Raw genomic sequence first — 23,468 nt, 5'->3', positions numbered from 1 at the left:
ATTGAGGAGATGATTAGTTAAAGCTCCACTCCAAATTTGAGCAAATTAGCTAAAATGACACTTGTACAGTTATAAGTGACACTTATACCCTAAATCTACAGTGGATCCATGACAGCTGATCTTACTCCCAATCACTTGCTCCCCCTCCCAATCACTTTCAGACACCCCACACTAAATCCTGCAGCCATTATTGGAAAGTGAGCTGGTTAAAATCAGTCAGGTCCAGTGAAGCAGCTGCAATGGGATGCCTGACTGCCTCCTGCAGCTTCTTGGACTTACACTGAGAAGCCTCCAAAACCAGAGCTAGGGTGAGATTAAAACTGGAGGTCAAAGGAAATGAGTGAAAAGTGAAATATTTAAGGGCGAACTTCTTCACTCAGAGGGTGGTGTGAGTGTGAAATGAGCAGTCAATGGATGTGGGTTCGATTTCAGCATTTAAGAGAAATTTGGAAAAATACATGGATGGGAGGGGTGGTGGGCTATGGTTCAGGTACTGGACAATGGAACTAGGCAGAATAGTTCAAAACACACTACATGGACTGCTTCTGAGATGTAGTGTTCTATGACTCTAAGACAAATTTATTTTGCTATCCCCTGCTCCCTTCATAATTTTTATTTATTTATTTAAAAATACACTGTGGAACAGGCCCTGGGGCCCAGTGAGCCATGCCACCTAATCACAGGCCAATTTACAATGACCAACTAACGCTGCAGTACACTATCAAAATCATACACAGCTTATGCAACAAAAAGCAACTTTCAGAAATAACATTAAACCCTGGTTCTATCTGCCTTTTTGTTGAATCGTTTATATATTCCCGGGAACATAGATAGATTTTCACTCAAAAGAGAAATTAAGGTTTCCAGGAAAATGGACAGGAATTTGGAACTGAGATCATCAGCAATGGTCTTATTGAGCAGCAAAGCAAACTTGAAGTGTCATATGTCATACACCTGCACATACTTCAAAGCTTCTTATCTGCTTATAACTTCAGCCTGAAATAAATACCCTGGGCACTACTTAACGTGCAGAGATTTTCTTGGCTTCTTAGGCAAAGTTCAGACTTCAGTCATCACCAACTGTTAGTGATCCATTCATTCCATTTGCTGTGTATAAAGTTACTACTGATTTTCAGTATTTGAAAATGGCTTCCTATCAAAAGTATTTCATTGATTGTGAAGTGGTTTAGAAGAGGCTTGAAGTGAACAATAGGGAGGTATATTTTTTCCATAACCTCCTTCATAGCTCTATTTTCCACAATTCAGCTCTCAGCCATTATCTTCCTCAACCATTATAACCCCACCATCCCCCTTTCCATTTCCATCCAATCTTTGCTTACTTAATTATTTCATTTTTTTTTCTCAGCTCAAGCTGGTAAAACTTGAGGTACTGGCATAGGTACCTGGATGACAGACTTGAGTGGAGCACCAACACAGAGGCTATGTACGAAAAGGGCCAGGGTCGCCTCTTCTTCTTGAGGAAGCTAAGGACCTTTGGAGTATGCAGGCCTCTCCTTCGCATGTTCTATCAGTCTGTTGTCAACAGTACAATCTTTTATGTGGTGGTCTGCTGGGGCAATGGCATTAACATGGGTGATGTCAACAAGCTCAATAAAATGATTAGAAAGATAGCTCTGATATAGGAATCAAACTGTAACAGTGGTAGATAAAGGACCCTACAAAAAATCCTGGCAATTCCGGACAATGTTTCTCACTCTCTGTCTGCCGCCTTGGCTGAACAGAGGAACACTTTTAGTAATGGACTAAGACAACTGCACTGCTCCAAAGAGTGCTGTACGAGGTCATTCTTACCCTTGGTCATTAGGCTCTATAATGAGTCAACCTATACCCGGGGAAGTGATGATCCCCTCATGTTAGACTGTTTGAGGTAACTTATTTTCTATTCTTTCTTATTTCTCTTCTAATATTTGTATATTTGTATATCTGTGCACTTGTAATGCGACTGTGACACTGTAATTTCTTTTGGGATCAATAAAGAATCTATCTATCTGCCTAGCCAAGCACACTCATTTCTCAGTTTCAGACTATTCTAGTGACGTTTAGTATTGTGGCTTTCTGGAGATTTACATAAACATCACTGTCCAGGTCTAAATGTTTAATGCTATTGTGTGGTGCTTTTGGGATGACACCAGTTGTAGATATTATTATTAGGACAATGTATACCCTAATCATGTACTATAGTATTTCAATTTCCACGTTAAATTCAGCATATTTCTGGTGTTTTTCACTTAGTTATTTCTGTATATTATGTGTGTTTGGAATGGCTATATCCACTAAGTACGTTGTTCTTGCCTCTTTATCCCGTGTTATTGTATCTGGATGGTTATAGTAGATTGTTCTATCTGCAATAATAGATCATTGTAATATAATTTGTAGGACTCTGACGTAAAACTAGATCAGGCTTGTATTTATGATAAGGTATGGTGTCTTTTATGAATTTGTATTTTAAAGCAAGATTTTGGTGAATGATGATTGCCACTTGATTGTAAGTAATCAGATTATTGAGTTAAACTGCTGCAGGGTCCTCTAAAGTGTTGGATTGTTTCTGGTTTCTCTTGGCATTTTCTGCATTTATCATCTTGAATTTGTTGGTCTTTTATTATGTATTTCTGATTTTTTTTGTGTGTGTTAACCATCTTGGTCTTGTATTGCCACAAGAAATCCTTTTGTTTTTGGGAAGAGGTTTCCAACTCACAGTCCAATCTAATTTGTTATTACTATTAGTTTTTTTCTTTTTTGCATTTGTACATTTTATCTTTTGCACATTGATGGCTTGTCTGTCTTTGTTTTGTGCAGTTTTTCATTGATACTATAGTCTTTTTCATATGTACAGTGAATGCACACAAGATAATGAATGTCAGTGTAGTATATGGTGATATATATGTACCTTGATAATAAATTTACTTTGAATTTTGTTGTGGTGGAGGGGCTAGTGAGTGTCTGAGATCCCAGGAGCAATGCCATCTGGAGATTAGCCGGTTGGCACTTAGCTCCTGGTAGGGTCACCCATGGCAGAAGGTCAAAGGGGAGGTTCCGGATTAAGTGTGATCCAATCAAGACCTCAACAGTGGAACTGCCAGAAGATGATGACACATCATAACAACAGTGAAGGCAGAGGAAGGCTGTAGCAGTGAAGGGTCAGTGAAGGGTCCCCAGTCATTTTGCATTCCATTGGACCCTGACCCCAATCTGTCAAGAACCATGTGGTGGGTTGCCCCTGTGTGACAAAGGCCTGTCACTGATTACAGACAGCACATGGCACACTCAGTAAAACACTCATCCCCAGCAGTAATAGTGACTGGGTCTGAACCAGAGCTACTGCATGGAGCTGTCTCATATAGAGGCAGCAGCAACCTGCACAGGTGTGCTGATGGTGGAGGATACCATCTTTAATTGGATAATTGAGTTAATTAGCTTTTGGTTGGGCTAGGGGGAGGGGCTTAGCAGTTATCAGCCTCAGGTTACCAAGGCTTTGGGGTTAGTTTTCTTTTGTGTTTAGTCTGAGGATGGCTATATATATTGTTTTGTCTTGTTTTGAGGTAAATAAAAGCACCTCAATCTAGTTTTGCGACTCAAGCCATCTTGTTATTTTTCTTAAACAATTGGCCCACAGTTTTTGTGACACCCTGCATCAGCCTCACCACGTTAAACCACATTCTCCATTAAGTGAATCCACCCTAACATCCCAGATCCCAAATCGGCCTCTAAAGCTAACTGAGGACCCACTAAAAGAAAATCATACTAAACTCGTGTATTGTGCAACTATTTCCATCTGCTTTACAATTATGTCACCATTATTCCCCAAGGTACTGAGGTAGATTGAAAAACTTTGTTTTGCACGCCATCCCTACAGGTCAAGTTATGTCAACAGTGCATTGAGGTAGTACATGGGAAAACAATAACAGGTTGGTGCGTTACAGTTTCAGAGAAAGTGCAGTGGATGTAGACAATAAGGTGCAAGGCCATAATGAGGTAGATCACAAGATCAAGAGTCTACTTTATTATAATAAAGGACTGTTTATTAGTCTTAGAAAAATAGGATAGAAGCTGCCCTTGATCCTGGTGGTACATGTTTTTAGACTTTCATCTCCACTGCCTGATAGAAGGGGAGAAGAGAGAATGTCTGGGATGGATGGTGCTGTGTACTTAATACTTCAATAATATTTGAGTAGTCTTGTGTATATATTGTTAAATAAAGCATTCATGTTCGCTTGAATAATTCATTACGGGTTATATGTAAAAATATATTAATTGCATATGTCATCACGGTAACATGTGATACATGCACACCTTAATTAAAGTGAGCTCAAAGTTACACCTGTACTTCGGACTCCCCGCGTCTTCATTTGAATTAGTTTAATGCTTTGAAGCTGCAAAATGTAATAGGTGGAGTTTTTGATTATATTGGCTGTTTTACCAAAGCAGCAACAAGTGAAGACAGAAGGGAGGCTGGTTTCTGTGATGTGCTGAGCTGTGTCCACGATCTCTACAGTTTCTTGCGGTCATGGTCAGAGTAGCTTCCACACTAAGTCAAGATGCATCCTGATAAGACGCATTGATTAAAAAATGATGAGAGTCAAAGGGGACATGCCAAATTCCATTACCTCCTCCAGATTCAACCTTTATCATCAGGAGCACGGGGGCAGCAAATGCATTTAAATACCATCCCTTGCAATTTCACTCCAAGTCACACAACAGATTGACTTGGAAATACAAGATTGGTCGTTTAGAGCACAGAACATAGAACATTAAGCACAATACAGGTCCTTCGGCCCATAATGTTGTGCTGACCTTAAAAGCTACTCTAAGATCAATCTAACCCTTCCTTCCTACATAGCTCTCCACTCTCCTATCATCCATGTGCCTATGTAAGAGTTTTTTTTAAATGTTTCTAATGTACAGTATCTGCCTCGACCACCACCCTGGAAGTGCATTGCATGCACCCACCACTGTCTGTGTAAGAAACTCACCTCTGATATTCCCTCTATACCTTCCTCCAAACACCTTAAAATTATACCCCCTGATATTAGCCATTTCAACCCTGGAAAAAAGTCTCAGACTGTCTACTCAAACTACGCCTCTTATGTTCATGTACTCCTCTATTAAGTCGCCTCTCCTTCTCTGTCACTCCAACGGGAAAGTCCCCAGCTCACTTAACCTATCCTCATACGACATGCTCTCTTATCCAGGCGGCAACTTGGTAAATGCCCTTTGCACCCTCCCAAAAGCTTCCACATCCTTCATATAATGAGGTGACCAGAACTGAACACTATATTCCAAGTGTGGTCCAAATAGGGGTATTAAGGTCAGCTCGAAATCCATTAACTCTCTGTACGACAGCTTTGTGGGAGTATCTTCACCAAAAGGGTTTCAGCCTTTCACAAGATCAACATCCAACATCCGCAAAGCAATAGGGATGGACATTAAATGCTGGCTATGACAGAAATATCTACATCATAAATCCACAGTAGTTCCAATATGTAACCACCTAATGGTGCAATATTAACATTAACATGGGCACTTAATCATCCATACAACAGATTTTAATTTTATTTTAATTTAGGCTTTTGCACATTTGTCAATGCAAACTGAACATCTGCAGTGTTACTTCCTGTCATTGTTTCTGACAAACAGCAAACACAATTGCTCAGTGAGTTAAATCGGACATTTGTCTTCTAGTTGTGATTAGCCTTGGTAATGTGAGAGACTTATCTACTTTCCTGTTTGTTCTCCGCTGCCTGCAACTCCTGTAGGACTTTGCATCTGCTCCGTCAAGTAGACTAAATCAATGTTCACCAGCTTAAATGGGTGTTAGTCTGGTATACCAGATCCCCATGCAGCTGGAAAAAAAAACAATCAGTGGAGACTACAATCAACAGCAGTTGACAGGACTTGAGGTGATGAGGTGACAGTGTTATAACTAGCTTTTTCTCTCCTGTCTGCCACATATCGCACCAATTTTCATTTGGACAGTTTTCCTCGACCATATTTTAAAGAAAAAAGTTAACTATCTAAAAATCAGTGTCACTGCAACAGAAATATAGAAAATGTTTGCATTTATTTGAATGCGTAGACGCATAGTGGTTAAGTAACCAGATATTCATATATAGACCTGTTACTGATCGACAGAGATGGGTTTAAATCCCAGTATGACATAGAGTATAAAACATAGAGAACCTCTCCAAAATGAAGTGAAAAATCTCCAGATTAGTAGAAGATAAATAGAAATTGGATTGCAAATTAAATTTGAATTAAGTTCACCCATTTCAACACTTAGCATCAAATGCATCCATTTTTGTTATTACAGCTGTAACAGAATGATGCTCTATTTTGTTTATTTATTTGCCCAATTGAGTCCATCCTAATTGTCCCTGAAAAAGGTGGCTTCCTCAACAATTTCAGAACATAGATCATAGAATCTTTCTGCACAGTACCGGCCCTTTAGCCATGATGCTGCTTGGATTTTTTAACCTTTTCCAAGATCTTCCCTCCCAGATAGGCATCCCTTCTTTCATCACGAGCCCACCTGAGTCTCTTCAATGTCTCTAGAGTACATGCTCGTGACTGGGCTTTCTACGCACCCATCAATCTCTGTATGAAGAACACAGTGCATTCAAATTTGTACATATATAAAATATTGTATTATTGCTTTGCTGCAAATCAACAAATTTCATGATATATCATCATCATATGATGTAGGTGATCATGGTCTCATGACCATGATTTTCTTGGCAAGTTTTTCTACAGAAGTGGCTTGCCATTGCCTTCTTCTGGTCAGTGTCTTGTAATGGATGACTCCAGCCACTACCAATACCCTTCAAAGATTGTCTCCCTGGCGTCAGTGGTTGCATAACCAGAACTTGTGATATGCACCAGCTGCTCATACGACCATCCACCACCTGCCCCCATGGCTTCATGTGACCCTGATACTGCCGCTACACCTTGCCCAAGCATTGCCGGCAGGCTAGTGGAGAACATATTTGATTCTAGATGGTTGTTTCTTAATTACGCTCTGAAATGATCTATCATCAGCCACGGGATATTCAGGATTGGCAACAAACTACAGTCTAAACTAGAGAGTAAGTGCTGGAAACTTCAGGAAAGGGACAGTATAGGTGAAAAGGGAAGCAGAGTTAACTTCAGAGGTTTTCCTTGAAGACCTGAAACATTTATTCCATTCCTCTTTCCACAGCTGTTGCCTCATCTCCTGAGTGTTTCTAACTTCTTATGATTTTACTTCAGATTCCCAGCATCTGCAGGGCTTATTTCCAGTTTTTTGTGAATAAACACTTGTGTTCCAGGGCTCACATCCGTTGAATGCAAAAAGAAAGAAAGAATAAAAGATGTATTTAAACAAATATTTATATTCTCGGCCACTTTCATTCTGTGGACTGCTGGCCCACTTTAAACTATGTATCAAACTTGTTGCTAATTTTACTGCAGAATGAATCTCAATCAAACTCAATCCGATCTTCAGCTCATATTAAGTGAACAAGGGCTCACTCCACCCAGCTGTGCCTCTCCAAATTCAAGTCCCTGAATAGAGATTTGAGCACAGATTTTCATTTGACATCTTATTGTGGTACCAAGTTAGTGTTGCATTATCAGGAGAGTTGTCTTTTTTTACTTATTTACTAAGATACAGCACAGAATAGGCTTTTCCAGCCCTTCAAGCCACACTGCCCAGCAATCCCCCAATTTAATCCTAAATCTAACCATGGGACTACTTACAATGACTAATTAACCTACCAACCAGTAGGTCTTTGGACTGTCAGAGGAAACCAGAGCACCCGGAGGAAATCCATGCAGTCAGGGAGAGAACATACAAGCTCCTTACAGGTGGCAGCGGGAATTGAACCTGGGTTGCCTACACTGTAAAACTTTGAGCTAGCCACTAGCCTACTGTGCCACACCATCTTCAGGACACAGCACTGAAATGAGGCACTGCCTGTTCTCTCAGAGACTCGGAAAAGATTGCAAAGCACTATTTTGAGGATTAACGTGAGAGTTATGTGCAGTGTCCATGCCAAAATTTATCCTCAATTAACTGTGTGAGAACCAGATTTCCAAAAGAAAGTGAATCTCGGGGCTTGTATGGTGACCTATATGTACTATGATAATAAATTTAGTGTTTGAACTTTGGTCATTATCATAATGCCATTTGTGGGAGCATTCTCTGCACAAAATGACAATGACATTACAACAGTGGTTATGCTTTGAAGATCTTTCATTGTTTGGAGTACTCTAATATGGATATTGATGCTTAATAGATGCAAGTTCTGAGTTTTATTAACAACCACATTGGGCACAAAGTGAGAAGCCAATCTTTGAATGACCCAATCTAAATACATTGACAATTCATATAACTGCTTCGGCCAGAGCCTAAAGGAACAATACTATCAGTGGTTGTGTAAGTTGGTCCTTAAATAGACCATTGTAACAAATTTGATCTGTGTATGGTGCTGTCTGCACAATTTGCAGACAATTCAAACAGTTCTCAAGATACTTGAGCTTTACCTGAATCCTTATTTAAATTTCTGCTGTTTTGGGTCAGATACTAATAATAGTAGTAATGTCCAATAGTTAGACATCCTGTGCAGTTGAGTTATAACATCTCCCCTTCTTTCTGAAGAGGTCTTGAGAGGACAGCTGGGGAGGAGATGTTCCCTCCAGTCAGAGAATCTGGAACAATAGTGTAGTGGTTAGATTAACACTATTATAGTGCCCGCAGTCAACAATCAGTGTTCAACTTCTGCGGTAAGGAGATGGTACATTCTCCCTGTGACTGAGTGGGTTTCTTCTAGGTGCTCTAGATTCCCTCAGACTCCAAAGACATACACATGGGGTTAGGAAGTTGTGGGCAAGCTATGTTGTGATATCAGTACATCAAAAATGCAGAATATCTCTACGGATTGATGGGACTAGGCAGATTAATAGTTCAGCATGGGTTAGATGGGCTGAAGGGCCTGTTTCTATTGTGTAAGTGTGCTACGATTTTGGGATATAGTGTTACAATTACAGGGAAACTGCTCTGCAGACAGACAATAAGGTGCAAGGCCATGATGAAGCGAAATCTCTTCAAAAATCTCTTCCTCTAAAGCAGGGGTTCCAAACCATTTTTTTATGTCATTGACCCCTACCATTAACCAAGGGGTCCCTGGACCCCAGGTTGGGAACCCCTGCTCTAAAGGCAGTCAAAGCAGAATCTTTAAATATTTTTAAGGAGAAATGGACAGAAACTTGATAAGAAAGGGTGTAAGTTACTGCAAGTAGATGGGATTCCAGAATTGAAATTGCAATCAGATCAGTCTATAAAATTTTATTCAATGGTAGAGTTGGCTTGAGTGTTCAAGATGCCTGCTCATGTTCCTAGTTCATTTGTACATCTATTCAGGAAACCACGTTTCATTTTACCTACTGAGTACTGTATTCAATTGGGTCCAGAGGAGGATCACGAAAATGATCCCGGGAATGACAGGGTTAATGTATTTGATGGTCATTGGAGTTTAGAAGAATGAGGGCGTATCTCATTGAAACTGATGTCATATTGAAAGTCCTAAGCAAAGTTGAAAAGGAGGGGATTTTTCCAAGAGTGGGGGAATTTGCGACCAGAGGGCATAGCCTTAGAACAGAAGAACTTCCCCTTAGAACAAAGATGAGGAGGAATTTCTTTTGCCAAAAGGTGGTGAATCTGTGGAATTAATTTCCACAGATGGCTGTGAAGGCCAATTCATGGGGTATATTTAAAGCACAGATTGATAGGTCCTTGATTAGTAAGGGGGCCAAAGGTTACGAGGAAAAAGCAGGAGAATGGGGTTGAGAGGAATAATAAATCAGCCATGATGGAATGGTGGATCAGACGCGATAGGTCAAATGGCCAAATTCTGCTCCCACTTATTAAGGTCTACTAGGTTTCTTTTGAAGTGGGCAAACGGGAGTGTTGATTTATACTTTAGTTTAATATGTGGATTGGTCTGATGGACAATCAATGTACATTTTTTTAAATTCATTCACAAGATGTGAACATTGTTGGCATGTTCCATTTATTTTTTTTCCAATTATCCCCGGAAAAGATTCACAAGTATGTTGCCAGAGTTGGAGGGCTTGAATTACAAGGGAAAACTGGAAAGGCTCAGGATTCTTTTTTCTGGAGTGTTGGATGCTGAAGTGGTGACCTTATAGATATATTTAAAAACATAAGGTGAATGGTCACAAACTTCCGCTTAAGATGGCGCTGGTGAAGCACAGCGACAATTTGCTGGCAGCAAACAAAACTATTAACTACTTCGTTATTCACACTTCTTCTCAGAAATTATCACTGCAATCAATAGCAGGTAACTTCCCCTGCAGAGCTGAGCTTTTAATCCGCCTGCATGATCTGGCATTTTTGCAGTGTGAACTGAAGTCTCGAAGGTTCTAGATAGTTGCAGCGTGGCGGAAACAGGCCAAATTGATGAGGCAGGGCCCAGGGCCAAGAGTGGGGAATGAGCCAATGTTTGGCCATTGCTCGGTCAGACTTGGAGGCGATTTGAAGTGGGAGCTCTGAGGTGAGGCAGTGTCGAGGAGGTGGGGCCCAGGCCTGAAAGTGAGGTATGACCCACTGTTTGGCCAATTTAAGCACTGGGTCAGGTTGGAAAGGTTGGGTACACGTTGGTGTTCAGCTTGCTGCTCAGCAAGGTTTACTCATCTCTACTCTGAGCTGAGGCTGTGGCCTACTACTAACGGGCTCCTGGATCAGCTGCAGTGATGACAGTCTTTGTGACTGCGGACTCACTTTCATGAACTTCAGTTTTGAATGTTGTCTTCTTACTTTTATTCTTTGCACAATTTTTTTCCCCCTGCCCACTGAATGTCTGATCGTCTTCCTTGTCTACTGGGTTTCTTTGTTTTGAGGCGGCCTGTAAGGAGACGAATCTCAAGTTTGGATATAGTACGCATACTTCGATAATAAATGTACTTTGAACTTTGATCTATAGGCTTTAAACTCCCCAGTTTAAAACTAGAGGACACAGATTTAAGGTAAGAGGGGAAAAATTTAAAATGGACCTAACTGGCAACTTTTTTGTGTAGATGGTGGTGGGAATGTGGAACCAGGTGGCAGAGGAAGTTATAGAGGTGAGTAAAGTTAGAATATTTCCTTCTCCAAAATACAGAAATGAACAAGATGTGATTTTATATCTAATTTCCTGTTCTTGATATTTATTGCTTATTTATTTATTATTATCTTCTGCCTTTTTGTATTTGCACATTTTGGTGGCTTTTGCACATGGGTTGTTGTAGGTCATGTTGTGTGCTGTTTTTCTTTTGTGTTTCTGTATGTCTACTGTGAATGCCCACAAGAAAATTAATGTCAGGGTTGTATGTGGTGACATACTTGAACTTTGAATTAATATCTTCATGATCAGCAGTACTGATACTAGTTTTACATTGCAGATGCACTTAATTAATTTAAATCCCACGGCTGCTATATCACTTAAGCACATACTCCTAAATTGGTAGACTAAGCCTTTCATTGACTTCTCTGGCAACAACCACTCAGCTTAAATATGATCTCACGTCTTCTTCAAGTTTAGTTTAGCAATTTGAACTGTGTTCTCATTATTGCCATTGGACCATGGGAGAATTAATTGGGTTTTGTTTTGCTCAAACACTTTGTGAAATTTGATCTGATCTAACTTCATTTAGAATGCAATATCCAGAGAATCACATCAGTGAAAGTAGATTCAAGCCACTAAGAAGCTGAAACATTCAAAAAGCTGACAAAAGAAATGTCCTCACTTGCTACAATGGCACAAGTTACAGCTTTGGCTAGGTATACAAATATATTTGGAAATGATGATCTTAACCGTGTATATATATAAAGTGAAATGTGTTCTGCATGTTTAAAATAGTGTCTTCAATGAAGTCAGATATGCTGTAGCCAGCCTTCCCCACTGATCTGTCCAGAACATTTCCTTCAATCATTTCACAATTCTTTTGAAAACACTGTTTGTTACTTGTTGGATATCAGTCTACCCTGCCTCCAATTTGTGCAACTAACCATGTTATAACAGACATCTCCCGTCAACTTCTTGGGATTTTTGAAATCTGTGATCCTTTGATGTATTTTATCAGAAGTCTGAGATAATTTTTTTAGTGTCTGTTTTTTTTTAATCTTCTGTCATTATCTCTCTTAATCCTGGCTGCAAGATTGAGAAATGGTATAACATATTCACGGATATTTGACAGTCATTGTCATACTGAGCTGACAGATTTGAGCAGGATGTTTCTAACTGACCATTTCGTGCAATGTGACATTCTTGTACCTTGCTATGTATAGAACATGTTTTGTTGTCTCGATGTATTTATACAATGGTCCCCAAAACATGATTTGTGCATATACACGCTGACGAGATTTGTTGCATCCAGATACTGTGATTGCCAGCTCTTTCTCTAAAAGAATACATTCAAGTTCCACCAGTATAAATTTAGGTATTCATATGCGTCGGATTTTGGCATCATGTAATAAAATCACACTGAAGGCAAATTTTGGAATATCAGTAGTATTCATAGTGCCATGGAACACTACAGCACAGAAACAGATTATTTTGCTCACCCACTCCATGCCAAACTGTTAATTTGCCTAATTTCATTGACCTGCACATGGGCCATAGCCCTCATAGACCTCCCATCCACGTACCTACCCAAATTTCTCTTAAATGTTGAAATCAAACCCGTATCCACCACTTCAGCTGCCAGCTTGTTCACACTCTCACCCACCCTAGGAGTGAAGAAGTTCCTCTTCATGGTCTCCTTAAACTTTTCATCTTTCACCCTTAACCAATTGTTGTCTATCTACTATTTTAGTAACATTTGAGTAATGTTGTAAATATATTGTTGATTAAGCATTCTTTGCTTGCTTACATAATTCATTATGAGTTATACTTAAAAGTACATGAATGGCATATGTCATCATGCCACTATGTCACACGAGCATGACTTGCTTAAAGTAAAACAAAACTAAGACAAGCATTCTCAACTCTGTATTGTTGCTGTCAATTGGTTTCATGTTTTGAAGTTACAAAATATAACAGTGGCAACAAGGAAGTTTTAATCAAACTTGAGATGACTACCTACTTGTTGAAGTGCCGCAAGACATTCCAGTTAAAAAAGCGCAACAAGACATTTGAGATTTTTAGAAAAAGCTCAGTGAAACATTTAAGTTTAAAAAAAAGCAGAAAACAGAAGAATTCATGGGTTCATAAACAATGGATACCAGGTGATAATAATCATAAATTTTTTAAGTAAGAGCAGAAATAGCTGGATATATACGAAAAATGGACACATTTGATTGTGAAGAGAAACTGGCTGCTATATTCGGAACAAGTTCAGCATTATTTTAAAGCAAATGGAATAGTCAAAGAGAAGCAAATGCCAGATTTGATGAGTGTATTCAGTTTAAGAACATAGGAACATATGAAATAGGAGCAGGTGTAGGCCATTTGGCCCGTCGAACCTGCTCCACCATTCAATAAGATCATGGACTCATCTCCACCTACCTGTCTTTTCCCCATAACCCTTAATTCCCCTACTATGCAAAAATCTATCCAGCCTTGTCTTAAATATATTTACTGAAGTAGCCTTTACTGCTTCATTGGGCAGAGAATTCCACAGATTGACAACTCTCTGGGAAAAGCAGTTCCTCCTCATCTCCATCCTATATCTATTCCCCCTGAATCTTGAGACTATGTCCCCAAGTTCTAGTCTCACCTACCAGTGGAAATAACTTTTCTGCCTCTATCTTATCTATCCCTTTCATAATTTATATGTTTCTATAAGATCTCCTCTTATTCTTCTGAATTCCAGTGAGTCCAGTACCAGGCAACTCAATCTCTCCTCATAGACTAATCCCCTCATATCTGGAATCAACCTGGTGAACTTCCTCTGCACCGCTTCCAAAGCCAGTATATCCTTCTTCAAAGAAGGAGACCAGAACTGCGCACAGTACTCCAGGTGTGGCCTCACCAGTACCTTGTACAGTTGCAGCAAAACCTCCCTGCTCTCAAATTCAGTCCCTCCAGCAATGAAGGCCAACATTCCATTTGCCTTCTTGATAGCCTGCTGCACCTGCAAACCAACCTTTTGTGATTCACCCACGCATACTCCCGTCCCTCTGCACAGCAGCATGCTGCAATCTTTTACCATTTCAATAATAATCTGCACTTTCACTTTTCCTTCCAAAGTGGATGACCTCTCATTTGCCAACATTGTACTCCATCTGCCAGCCCTTTGCCCACTCACTTAACCTATCTATATGTCTCTCCAGACTCTCCATATCTTCTGCACAATTTGCTTTTCCACTCAATTTAGTATCATCAGCAAACTTAGATACACTAGACTTGGCCCCCTCTCCCAGATCGTTAATGTATATTGTGAACAGTTGCAGGCCCAGCACCAGCCCCTGCAGCACACCGCTCACCACTGATTACCAACCAGAGTAACACTTATATGTCCCAACTCTCTGCTTTCTATTAGTTAATTAATCCTCTATCCATGCTAATGTATCACCCCGAACTCTATGCATCCTCATTTTATGGATAATTCTTTTATGTGGCACCTTATCGAATGCCTAAATGCATACAGTTTGCTTAGACAATTGACTGCTCCAACCAAACCAGCCAAAATGAGCAGTTTCAGTTTCAAACAGAGCACTAATCTGCATGCTGATGATGAAAAATCTGATAACGATGAGACCAATACAGGACTGTGTAGCCTTGAGATTTACAATGTAAAAATTAACAAGAGACAAGTAATATGGCTTACACTAGAAGTGAATGATAAATTAATTAAAATAGAATTGGACACTGGCTCACCTGTTTCAGTCATACCACAAAATGAGTTTGAACTGTATTTCAGAGATACTAAACTGAAACTTGCATGTATCCAACTAAGAACTCATACTGGGGAAAAAATACCTCGTGTGGGAATGATTTGTAACAATGAAATGTAACAACCGACAGACCATATTGGACTTGTTTATGGTAAGAGCAAGAGGGCCAGCATTATGGTTGATTAGAGATCCATCCACCAACCGCATGCCATAACCCCTGTAATAGAGTCAACTGAAAGCAAATTAAGAAAGATACTGGAAGATGCCGCAACAGTGTTCAAGGATAACACTGGAAAATTCAAACATTTAAATGAAAATGCTACACCCAAGTTTCACAAAGCCCATCCAGTTCCTTATACCATCTGTGACAAAGTAGCCAGTGAGCTAGATCACGTGGAAGCGGAAGGAATTCTGTCAAAGGTTGGGTGGAGCCCATGGGCAACACCAGTGGTCTCAGTGGCCAAGAGGAGCGGGTCCGTCAGGATCTGTGATGATTCTAAGGTCACCATCAACCCAGTACTGAAAGTAGAACAATACTCTCTGCCCAGGATAGAGGATATATTTCCAAACATTTTTTGGAAGATAGCACTTCAGCAAAGTGGACTTAACTGAGGCTTACCTTCAGAACGAAATGGAAGAAAAGTCCAAAGTGTTTCTCACCACAAGCACAAACAAACTGCTTTACTGCTATGATAGGCCTATTTTTGGAGTAGCATCTGCACCTGCACTCTGTCTGAAAGCCATGGACTGGGTGCCACAAGGCTGCACAAGCACTCACTGTTACCCAGATATCTTTGTTACCAGTAAGGATGACAAGAAACATCTCCAAAATATCAAGACAGTGTTAAAAAGATTAGAAGATTATCAGCTCTGAGCACAACACATCAAGTGTGAATACCTTAAACTAAGCATCACTTACTGTGGTCATAGTATTGGCACACAAGAACTACACAAGTGTGCTGACAAAATTCAAGCAGTGGTGGATGCCACAAGGTCAAAGGAAGTGCCCCTATTGCAGTCCTTTTTAGGATTTATCAATTACTATAACAGGTTCCTACCAACCTGGCTACTGTGCTCCACCCCTTGAAAATACTACAGATCGAGAAGAAATGGTAATGGATAAAGCATTGTGATGTGGCTTTCCAAAAGACAAAGGAAGTGTTGATGTTAGATACTGTACTTACACATTATAATCTAAACCATCCAGTGAAGCTTGCCTGTGATGTCTTGTCTTATGTGTAGATGCAGCCACGCCACATGTTATAAGTGATGGAAGTGAGTGCCCCATAGCATTTGCGTCACATTTCCTTACTGACAGAGAGGTCCTGAGTCTGGTTTGGGGTGTAAAACATTTCAACCAGTACTTGCATGAGAGAGAGTTTATCCTCATTACTGATCATCAACCACTGCTGTCCATTTTCAATCCACAGAAGGGCCTTCCACTAACAGCAGCAGCATCAATGCAGAGATGGGCTCTGCTTCTTGGAGGACACAAACTGAAAGTCTCCCAGTTATCACAGCAATAGCGCAAAGGGAAACCAGAAAAGTCCTCACACTGTCTCAGGTCTACATGGCCACCCAAAATGTCTGGAATGTGCATTAGAATTCCAGTTCCCCCAGTCTTTACCAGCACCAGGATGAAATTGCCCTTGACAGGTGTTGGGGTACCATTCAAGCTGAAAGCTAAAATTTTGGAGGTGCTATAACTAGGCATGATCAAAATGAAAGCATTGACTTGAAGCACAGTCTGATGTCCTGGGATAGATCAGCAGATCGAGCAACTTGCTATGCACTGTGTGGGTTGTGAACACCTCCAGAAGAAAGATGTCCAGAACTGTCAGAACCACTTCCTGCAGTCCCAGAGTCAACTCCATTGACCATCACAGAGGAGTCCCCTGAACCTGAGATTGTTCCACAGCCGCAAGCCTCACCTGCCAGGCCAAAGTGATCCCCCTTTGCTTGTCAGGAAAGAAGTGATCCCACAAAAGTAAGAAATCCTCTACAGCAATTAAATGTTTAGGTCTGAATGAGACAATTTAAAATTTTCTATGCTGTGAATATCTGTAAAAAAAAAGTTTATTTGTATAGTACACTGTGTATGTAGTTGAGATGCAGTCTACATTGAGTTAGAGTTTACAGCTAAGCAGTAAGGAAAGTTGTGTTTTTAATATTTCAGTAATATTTGAGTAATATTGTAAATATATTCTTGATTAAGCATTCTTTGTTTCTTTAAATAATTCATTACAGGTTATATGTAAAAGTATGACCTTCGGAAACAGATCTATTTCCACCTTTAATATCTTTATTTTTCCCTTTCAGGGTTCTTTTGAAGACCTTGACCTGGAGTTACATGCAGGCTTCAGTTCTTTGCAGGAATGGGACCCGTTCTCGGGGTTCCACGACTGGCCGCTATTCAACATGCCAAGGGTTTGGCCTGAGAGTCTCGATCGTGTTCGGAAGCCTAAGATCTTGGGGCTCTGGAGACGGGCGGATCGAGGGCCGTTGTCACGGCAGGAGACTCGTGTGTCATCGGGGAGGCCAGAAAATCTTTTGCTGTGGGCCTGAACACCCAAGGTCTTAGCGATCTTCGGACACAGAGCTAAAAAAAAACGATGAAACAGACTTCTAACATCGTAAACCAGCGGATTGTTGTTATGTCTCCCGTTTGCCAGGGAGAGAGAGAACCTGTGGTTTGTCGAAATATCGGATGAAATGCAAAACCTTTGGGGTAAATTTGGTCTGTGTCTTTGCATGGGCTCGGTGATGGTACCGATGCGCCTTTTTTTGGCGGTGGGGGGAGCAGGGCTTGTTGCTTATCGCTGCTTACGCGCGGGAGCGGGGGGATCTTTGGGATTCTCACGTTTAACTGTCGTTCATTCTTTGGGGCACTTCTCTGTTTTCGTGGGTGTTTGCAAAGAAAAAGCATTTCAGGATGCATATTGTATACATTTCTCTGACATTGAATTCCACCTTTGAACCTTTGAAGTAAGTAAATGGCATACTGTATGTCATTAAGCTGCCACGTCATAGGTAAAAACGAAACTAAGACACACATTCCTGGCTCCATGTTTTCGTATAAATTAGTTTTATGCTTTGGAGTCACAAAACATAACACTCTTGACCTCTACTTCTAGACTCACCCAACATCAGTTGAAAAATCCTGCTTGCATTTACCCTAACTGTACCCTCATTGGTCTTCAAGATCTGAGTGCTCTCTGCTTTGTTTGTCAGACATTATAGAATATGAATGCTCCCACTATTCCCTGGGGACTAATGTATCTGCTTCAGGTTACTTTTATAGTTGTCTCTGAGCCATTCATCAATTCTACAATCATTCTATATCTACTTGTACAGTGTAGAAACAGGACCTTTGGTCCATTATGCAGTCTATACTAATTCCATTTGCTGAAGTTCTTCCTCAAATCCCTTCTAAACATTTTGTCCCTTAGCATAAACCTATGCCTTTTATTAACATATCATGAGGCTGAGGTAACTAATTCTCATTAACTAGTTATTTAAAAAAACTTTGATTGCTTCCAGCACGCATGCCTATGACTTGTGTTGAAGATTTTATGCTACGTAGCTGGCTTTTGGTTTATTATTGTTACACTTACTGAGAAACGTACTTGTGTGGGCTGATGGCATGCAGGTCAGTAGAGTGATTGCTATCCATGATCATATACAGACTGAACAGCAATGGATCCTATTGAAGTGTCTCAGCCCGAAATATTCACTGTGTTGACAGCATCCTGGCCAGATATATCACCATCTGGTATGGGAGTTGCAAGGAAACTGACCGCAAGACCCTGCAACAGATTGTAAGGAGTGCTGTGAGAATCTTCAGGGACTCTTTCCTACCCCACTCTCCATCCAGGGGCACTGCATTCGCAGAGCCCTCACTCCCAACCGCCCCACAAACTCTCTGACCTCCTCCCATCAGGCAGAAGGTACAACAACATAAGAATAAGGACTGATATACTGGGGAACAGCTTCTTCCCCAGGCCATGAAACTTCTGACCATATTATTATGACAGGACTGATAGCATGATACTGTTTTATATTTAACTATATATCATATATACACTTTATGTCAACATGTACATCTACAGATTTTTTAATTATCTATTAATATTATTTTATGTGCTGTATGTGATATATGTACTGGGTTTCGCACCCTGGTCCCAGAAGAGAGATGTTCCATTTAGCAGTGTACATGTATGGTTGAATGACAATAAACTTGAACTTGTACTTGACTGTTTATTCCTTTCCACAGATGCTGCTTGACCTGCAGTGTTTCTCCAGCATTTTGTCTTTGTTATTCTGAATTTTCAGCATCTACAGGATCTCTTGTGTTATGTTTGTTCTCTCTGTTCTCTGAAGTAAAATCTCTGCTACATTATCATTGCATTTCTCTGAAGAACCTGAGTTCTCAGAATCTATTCCTGAAAATGTTGACTCTTATTCTGACCACAATTGTGTCTTTAATGAGGCTGAGTACAAGGACCTGTAATCAAAAGACTTCACTTTTACTCATCTATTATGTATTAATCATTTTCCTCTGCCAAAGCTTGGAGCCTTATGTTAAAATATATTCATCATAAGAAATATTCTGCAGAGAAATAATATATCCCTCAAACCAGTCCATTTATCTTATCCTTTACAATACATGAATGCATTATGCATGTCTACCACTACTGGTCTGGCTCCGGGATAGTTTGATATCAATCCCATCATCGACCATTAAATTCTTTCTATCTCATTACACCACATGGGCAGTACATAAAAACAGAATATAGACAATTTAGCCACAAGGCTGCAACTGAAGCATTTAGGAAAAAGTGGAAGCACTTGAGGAAAATTGTTAGGAGGATTTTGAAGGAATATGAGAGGTAGCAATATACAATAAATGAGAAGGATAATCCTAAAGCGTCAGATTATGACTATAAAACCATTCTGCCCTTCAGCCCATTGAGTCTGCTCCAACATTCAATAATGGCTGATTTATTTGCCCTATCAACACCAGTCTTCTGCCTTCTCCCTGTAACCTTTGACAACCTTGCTCGTCAAGAACCTACCAACTTCAGCTTTAAATAAACCAAATGACTTGGCCTGCATGGCAGTCTGTGGAAGTGAATTCCACAGATTCACCACCCTCTGGCTAAAGAAATTGCTCCTTATCTCTGTTCTAAATGGATGTCCTTCCATTCTGAGGTTGTGTCTGAGACTATCCAACTATTGAAAACATTCTAACCTGGCCTTTGAATAATAGGTTTCAATGAGAACCCCTGTAAATCTTCTATGCTCCAATGAGTACAGGCCCAGGGTTATCAAACACTCCTCATAAATTATCCCTTTCATTCTTGCAAACCTCCTCTGTACCCTCTCCTTCTGAAGATATAGGGCCCAGACCTGCTCACAATACTCCAAGTGCGGTCTAACCAATGCCTTACAAAGCCTCAGCATTACGTCCTTGCTTTTATGTTCCAGCCTTCTGGAAATGAATGCTAACTTTGCAGTTGTCTTCCTTACTACTGACCCAGCCTGCAAGGTAACCTTTAGGGAATCCTGCACTGGGACTCCCAAGACCCTTTGCACTTCTGATTCCTGAACTCATTCTCCATATCATTGAGAAAACAGTCTATGACACATATGTTTTGGTCTTGTTCTGTATTAGAACAGTTCTGGAAGTCAGTTTTTTCAACAATTTCTAAAGCACTTAAAATTAATCTACAACGTAATAAATTAACTGTACTTTTTGGAATAATTTCTCAAAATATTCATGGTATTTCTGTGTCTGGCCAACATGTTATTGCATTTGTAACATTAATAGCTAGGAGGGCCAGTTTGTTGAAGTGGAGGGATACATCAGCTCCCACTTTGTCACAATGGTTCTCTCAAGTGATGCTATGTCTTAGTTTGGACAAAAATTAGAAGTCGAACCTTTGAACCTTTATTTGATTTTGAGGAAAGATGGGGCTTATTTGCTCATTATTATCATTTGTGCGAATTGACAGATATTTTCCACGATCTAACTGTAAATTTTTTGGTATATTTTCTTTTCTTGCTGGCGGTTTGATGTTTATTTTTAGAAGCTTTTTGTATGACACATGGCTCCGGATTGTACACCTAATGGGGTTTCTTTCTCACTTTTTCTGCTTAGTAGGTTTTTTTAGTTATCACAAATTTTTTTTCAATCTTTAAGATAATGTATTTTTTGAGACATTGTAAGTGTTGTTACTTCAATGTGCTCGTGTTATTTCTTTTGTATAATATAACAATAAAAAGATTTGAAAAGAAAGAGAAAACAGTCTATGCCTTTATTCCTCCTACTATAGTCCAGGGCCATACACTTCTTTACACTGTATTCCACCTGCTAGTTCCTTGTCCACTCTCCTAATCTGTCCTAGTCCTCCTGCAGACTTCCTGCTTCTTCAACATGACCTGCCTCTTCACCGATATACTATGGAAGCTGTGCTCATGTGTCCGGCATGGAAGTAAAGCAGAAATGGCTGAGAAGGGTTAGCATTACTATCATGCCAAGGCTTCACACATACACCAAAATGAATACAGATTCAAAGCAAAAGAGAAAAGTTAAAGCTACAGCAAAATCATGAGGGATCAGAATGAAATTGGAAAAGCTCCTTCACAGGAATAATGGGCTTCAGGCTGCATTCTATACTGTAACGACCCATAGATGAAAATCAAAATAACCTGCAGATAATCTGCAAACAGTGCAAAGCTGGAATAAAAAATAACCAGCATTATAAAAAGTGGTTTGAAGTATTTACAGTGCTTTGCAGCAATGGTACACAGAGTTTGTCCATAAGTTTAATCCCACAATAACACCTGTGGAATTAAATTTAGGAAATTAACCCAGGCAACCTGTTCATATTCTATACCTTCACAGTATTGTCCGGGGCAATCTTGACCCGGCCCAAGAATCCCCTCATAACAAGTGTCTATACCAAATTTTGAACCACAGATCTATTTAGAATGTATAAGTAGCCTATCTGACATTAATAAATGGGTGATTAATCCTTAATTAATGTTTCCGAGATCTAAAATCCATTTCAATAGATACAGATCAAATTTGACTCAGAACAGCCTCAATGTACAAAAATTTGTAGCACCTGTACCAAAGTATAAAATTCTAACATATTTTCATTTTTGTGCATTTTGGGTCACCTTAGGAAAAGTCATCAAATTTCAGTTTAAAAAATGGCATTTAGGGTGTTTTTACTGCTGTCAAATGTCAAAACGGGTCAAATTTGACCCGAACAGTATGTAAGGGTTAAGTGGGACATCTGGAATTAAAAGGAAAATCTGATATCTGCAATGGTGACCATGATTTGCCTAGATTGTTGTGAAACCCCATCTGGTTCAGTAATGTCATCAGGAATGATAATGGTGTCCTCACCTGGTCTGACTTGCATGTAGTTTAAAAGTTCCAATATCATATGCAAGCTATTCAGTTCAATCAAATAGGGACAAGGAACACTGGCTTCCCAGTAAACAAGTACTCATTCTAAGAAGTAGTTGATCTGCTTAGAAATGAAGAGGAAGTAGAGTTTTAACATTTCAAGGAGTGAGGGAAGATGGCTGAACAAGCGTATGATAAGATGGGGGTAAGGAGTCAACAATTCTTCAGATCAAACATTCATACAACAAATTCTGAAATCAGTAACTATCTTTATAGCTTATTGCCTGATTCATAAAACCTGGAAACAACTTGCTCTCCATATCGTACTGCGCTGGCTGGCGTATTACGTAGACAGCTGGGGCGCAACATCCCTGGTCGACCCGACCAGCGGAGGGTCAGTCATAAAAGCTGGAAGAAAGCAGCGAGCACCCAGCAATCACACTGACAAAAATGCCCACGTACGAACTTCGCCAAGGAATTTCTCTCATTAATTTGGTTCCTATGTAGAAAGAAACTTCATCATCTTCAGTGCTGCTGTCAGTGGGAGAAGTATTGAAAACGAGAAAAATGACACCACACATTTCAGTTAAAATTTCAGGAACTCATCTGCCATGCACTTTGATGGAACAACCTTATTGCCTCTTGTTAATAAAATAGACCATATTCTAGGGTGATTTAATACAATGCTGTCACTCACCTCCCAGGCAGGCTCCCATTGCCAGGGCGAAAATCAGAGGTTTCACAGGCAGGTTTACATCAGCAGCCTGGCTCAGATTTAGCAGCACAGGAATCTATTACAGAAAAGAGTTCATTGTCACATGGACAAGTGCACATATGCATGGGTGCAATGAAAATTTTATTAGATTAGATTAGCTTTATTTGTCACATGTGCATTGCAACATCGAAACATAAAGTGAAGTGTGTCATTCTGTGTCAACAACCAAAGCACTCCAAGATTTGTGCTGGGACATCCTGCAAGTGTCACACACTTCTGGCATGCCCAGAATTTACTAACCCTAACCTGTACAGGTTTGGAATGTGGGAGGAAACCACGGCACCTGAAGGAAACCCACGTAGTCATGGGGAGAACAAACAAACTCCTTACAGACAGCGGTGGGAGTTGAACACTAATCACTGGCACTGTGAAGCATTGGGCTA

At 40.1% G+C, this 23,468-nt stretch overlaps 1 protein-coding gene across 1 annotated transcript in view; it reads right to left on the bottom strand.

Moving 5' to 3' along the window:
- The window catches only part of oca2 (oculocutaneous albinism II), a 503,930-nt gene that overhangs the window by 87,023 nt on the left and 393,439 nt on the right, over positions 1-23,468 (bottom strand). The window contains exon 21 of the mRNA XM_072264241.1: positions 23,008-23,101. Within this exon, the coding sequence (XP_072120342.1) occupies positions 23,008-23,101 (94 nt within the window). The remainder of the gene's footprint in view (positions 1-23,007; positions 23,102-23,468) is intronic.

The sequence above is a fragment of the Mobula birostris genome, chromosome 7 (assembly GCF_030028105.1).
Source record: "Mobula birostris isolate sMobBir1 chromosome 7, sMobBir1.hap1, whole genome shotgun sequence".
NCBI lineage: Eukaryota > Metazoa > Chordata > Chondrichthyes > Myliobatiformes > Myliobatidae > Mobula > Mobula birostris.
Note: the sequence above shows the minus strand (reverse complement) of the source record. Positions and strands in the feature narration are given on the sequence as shown.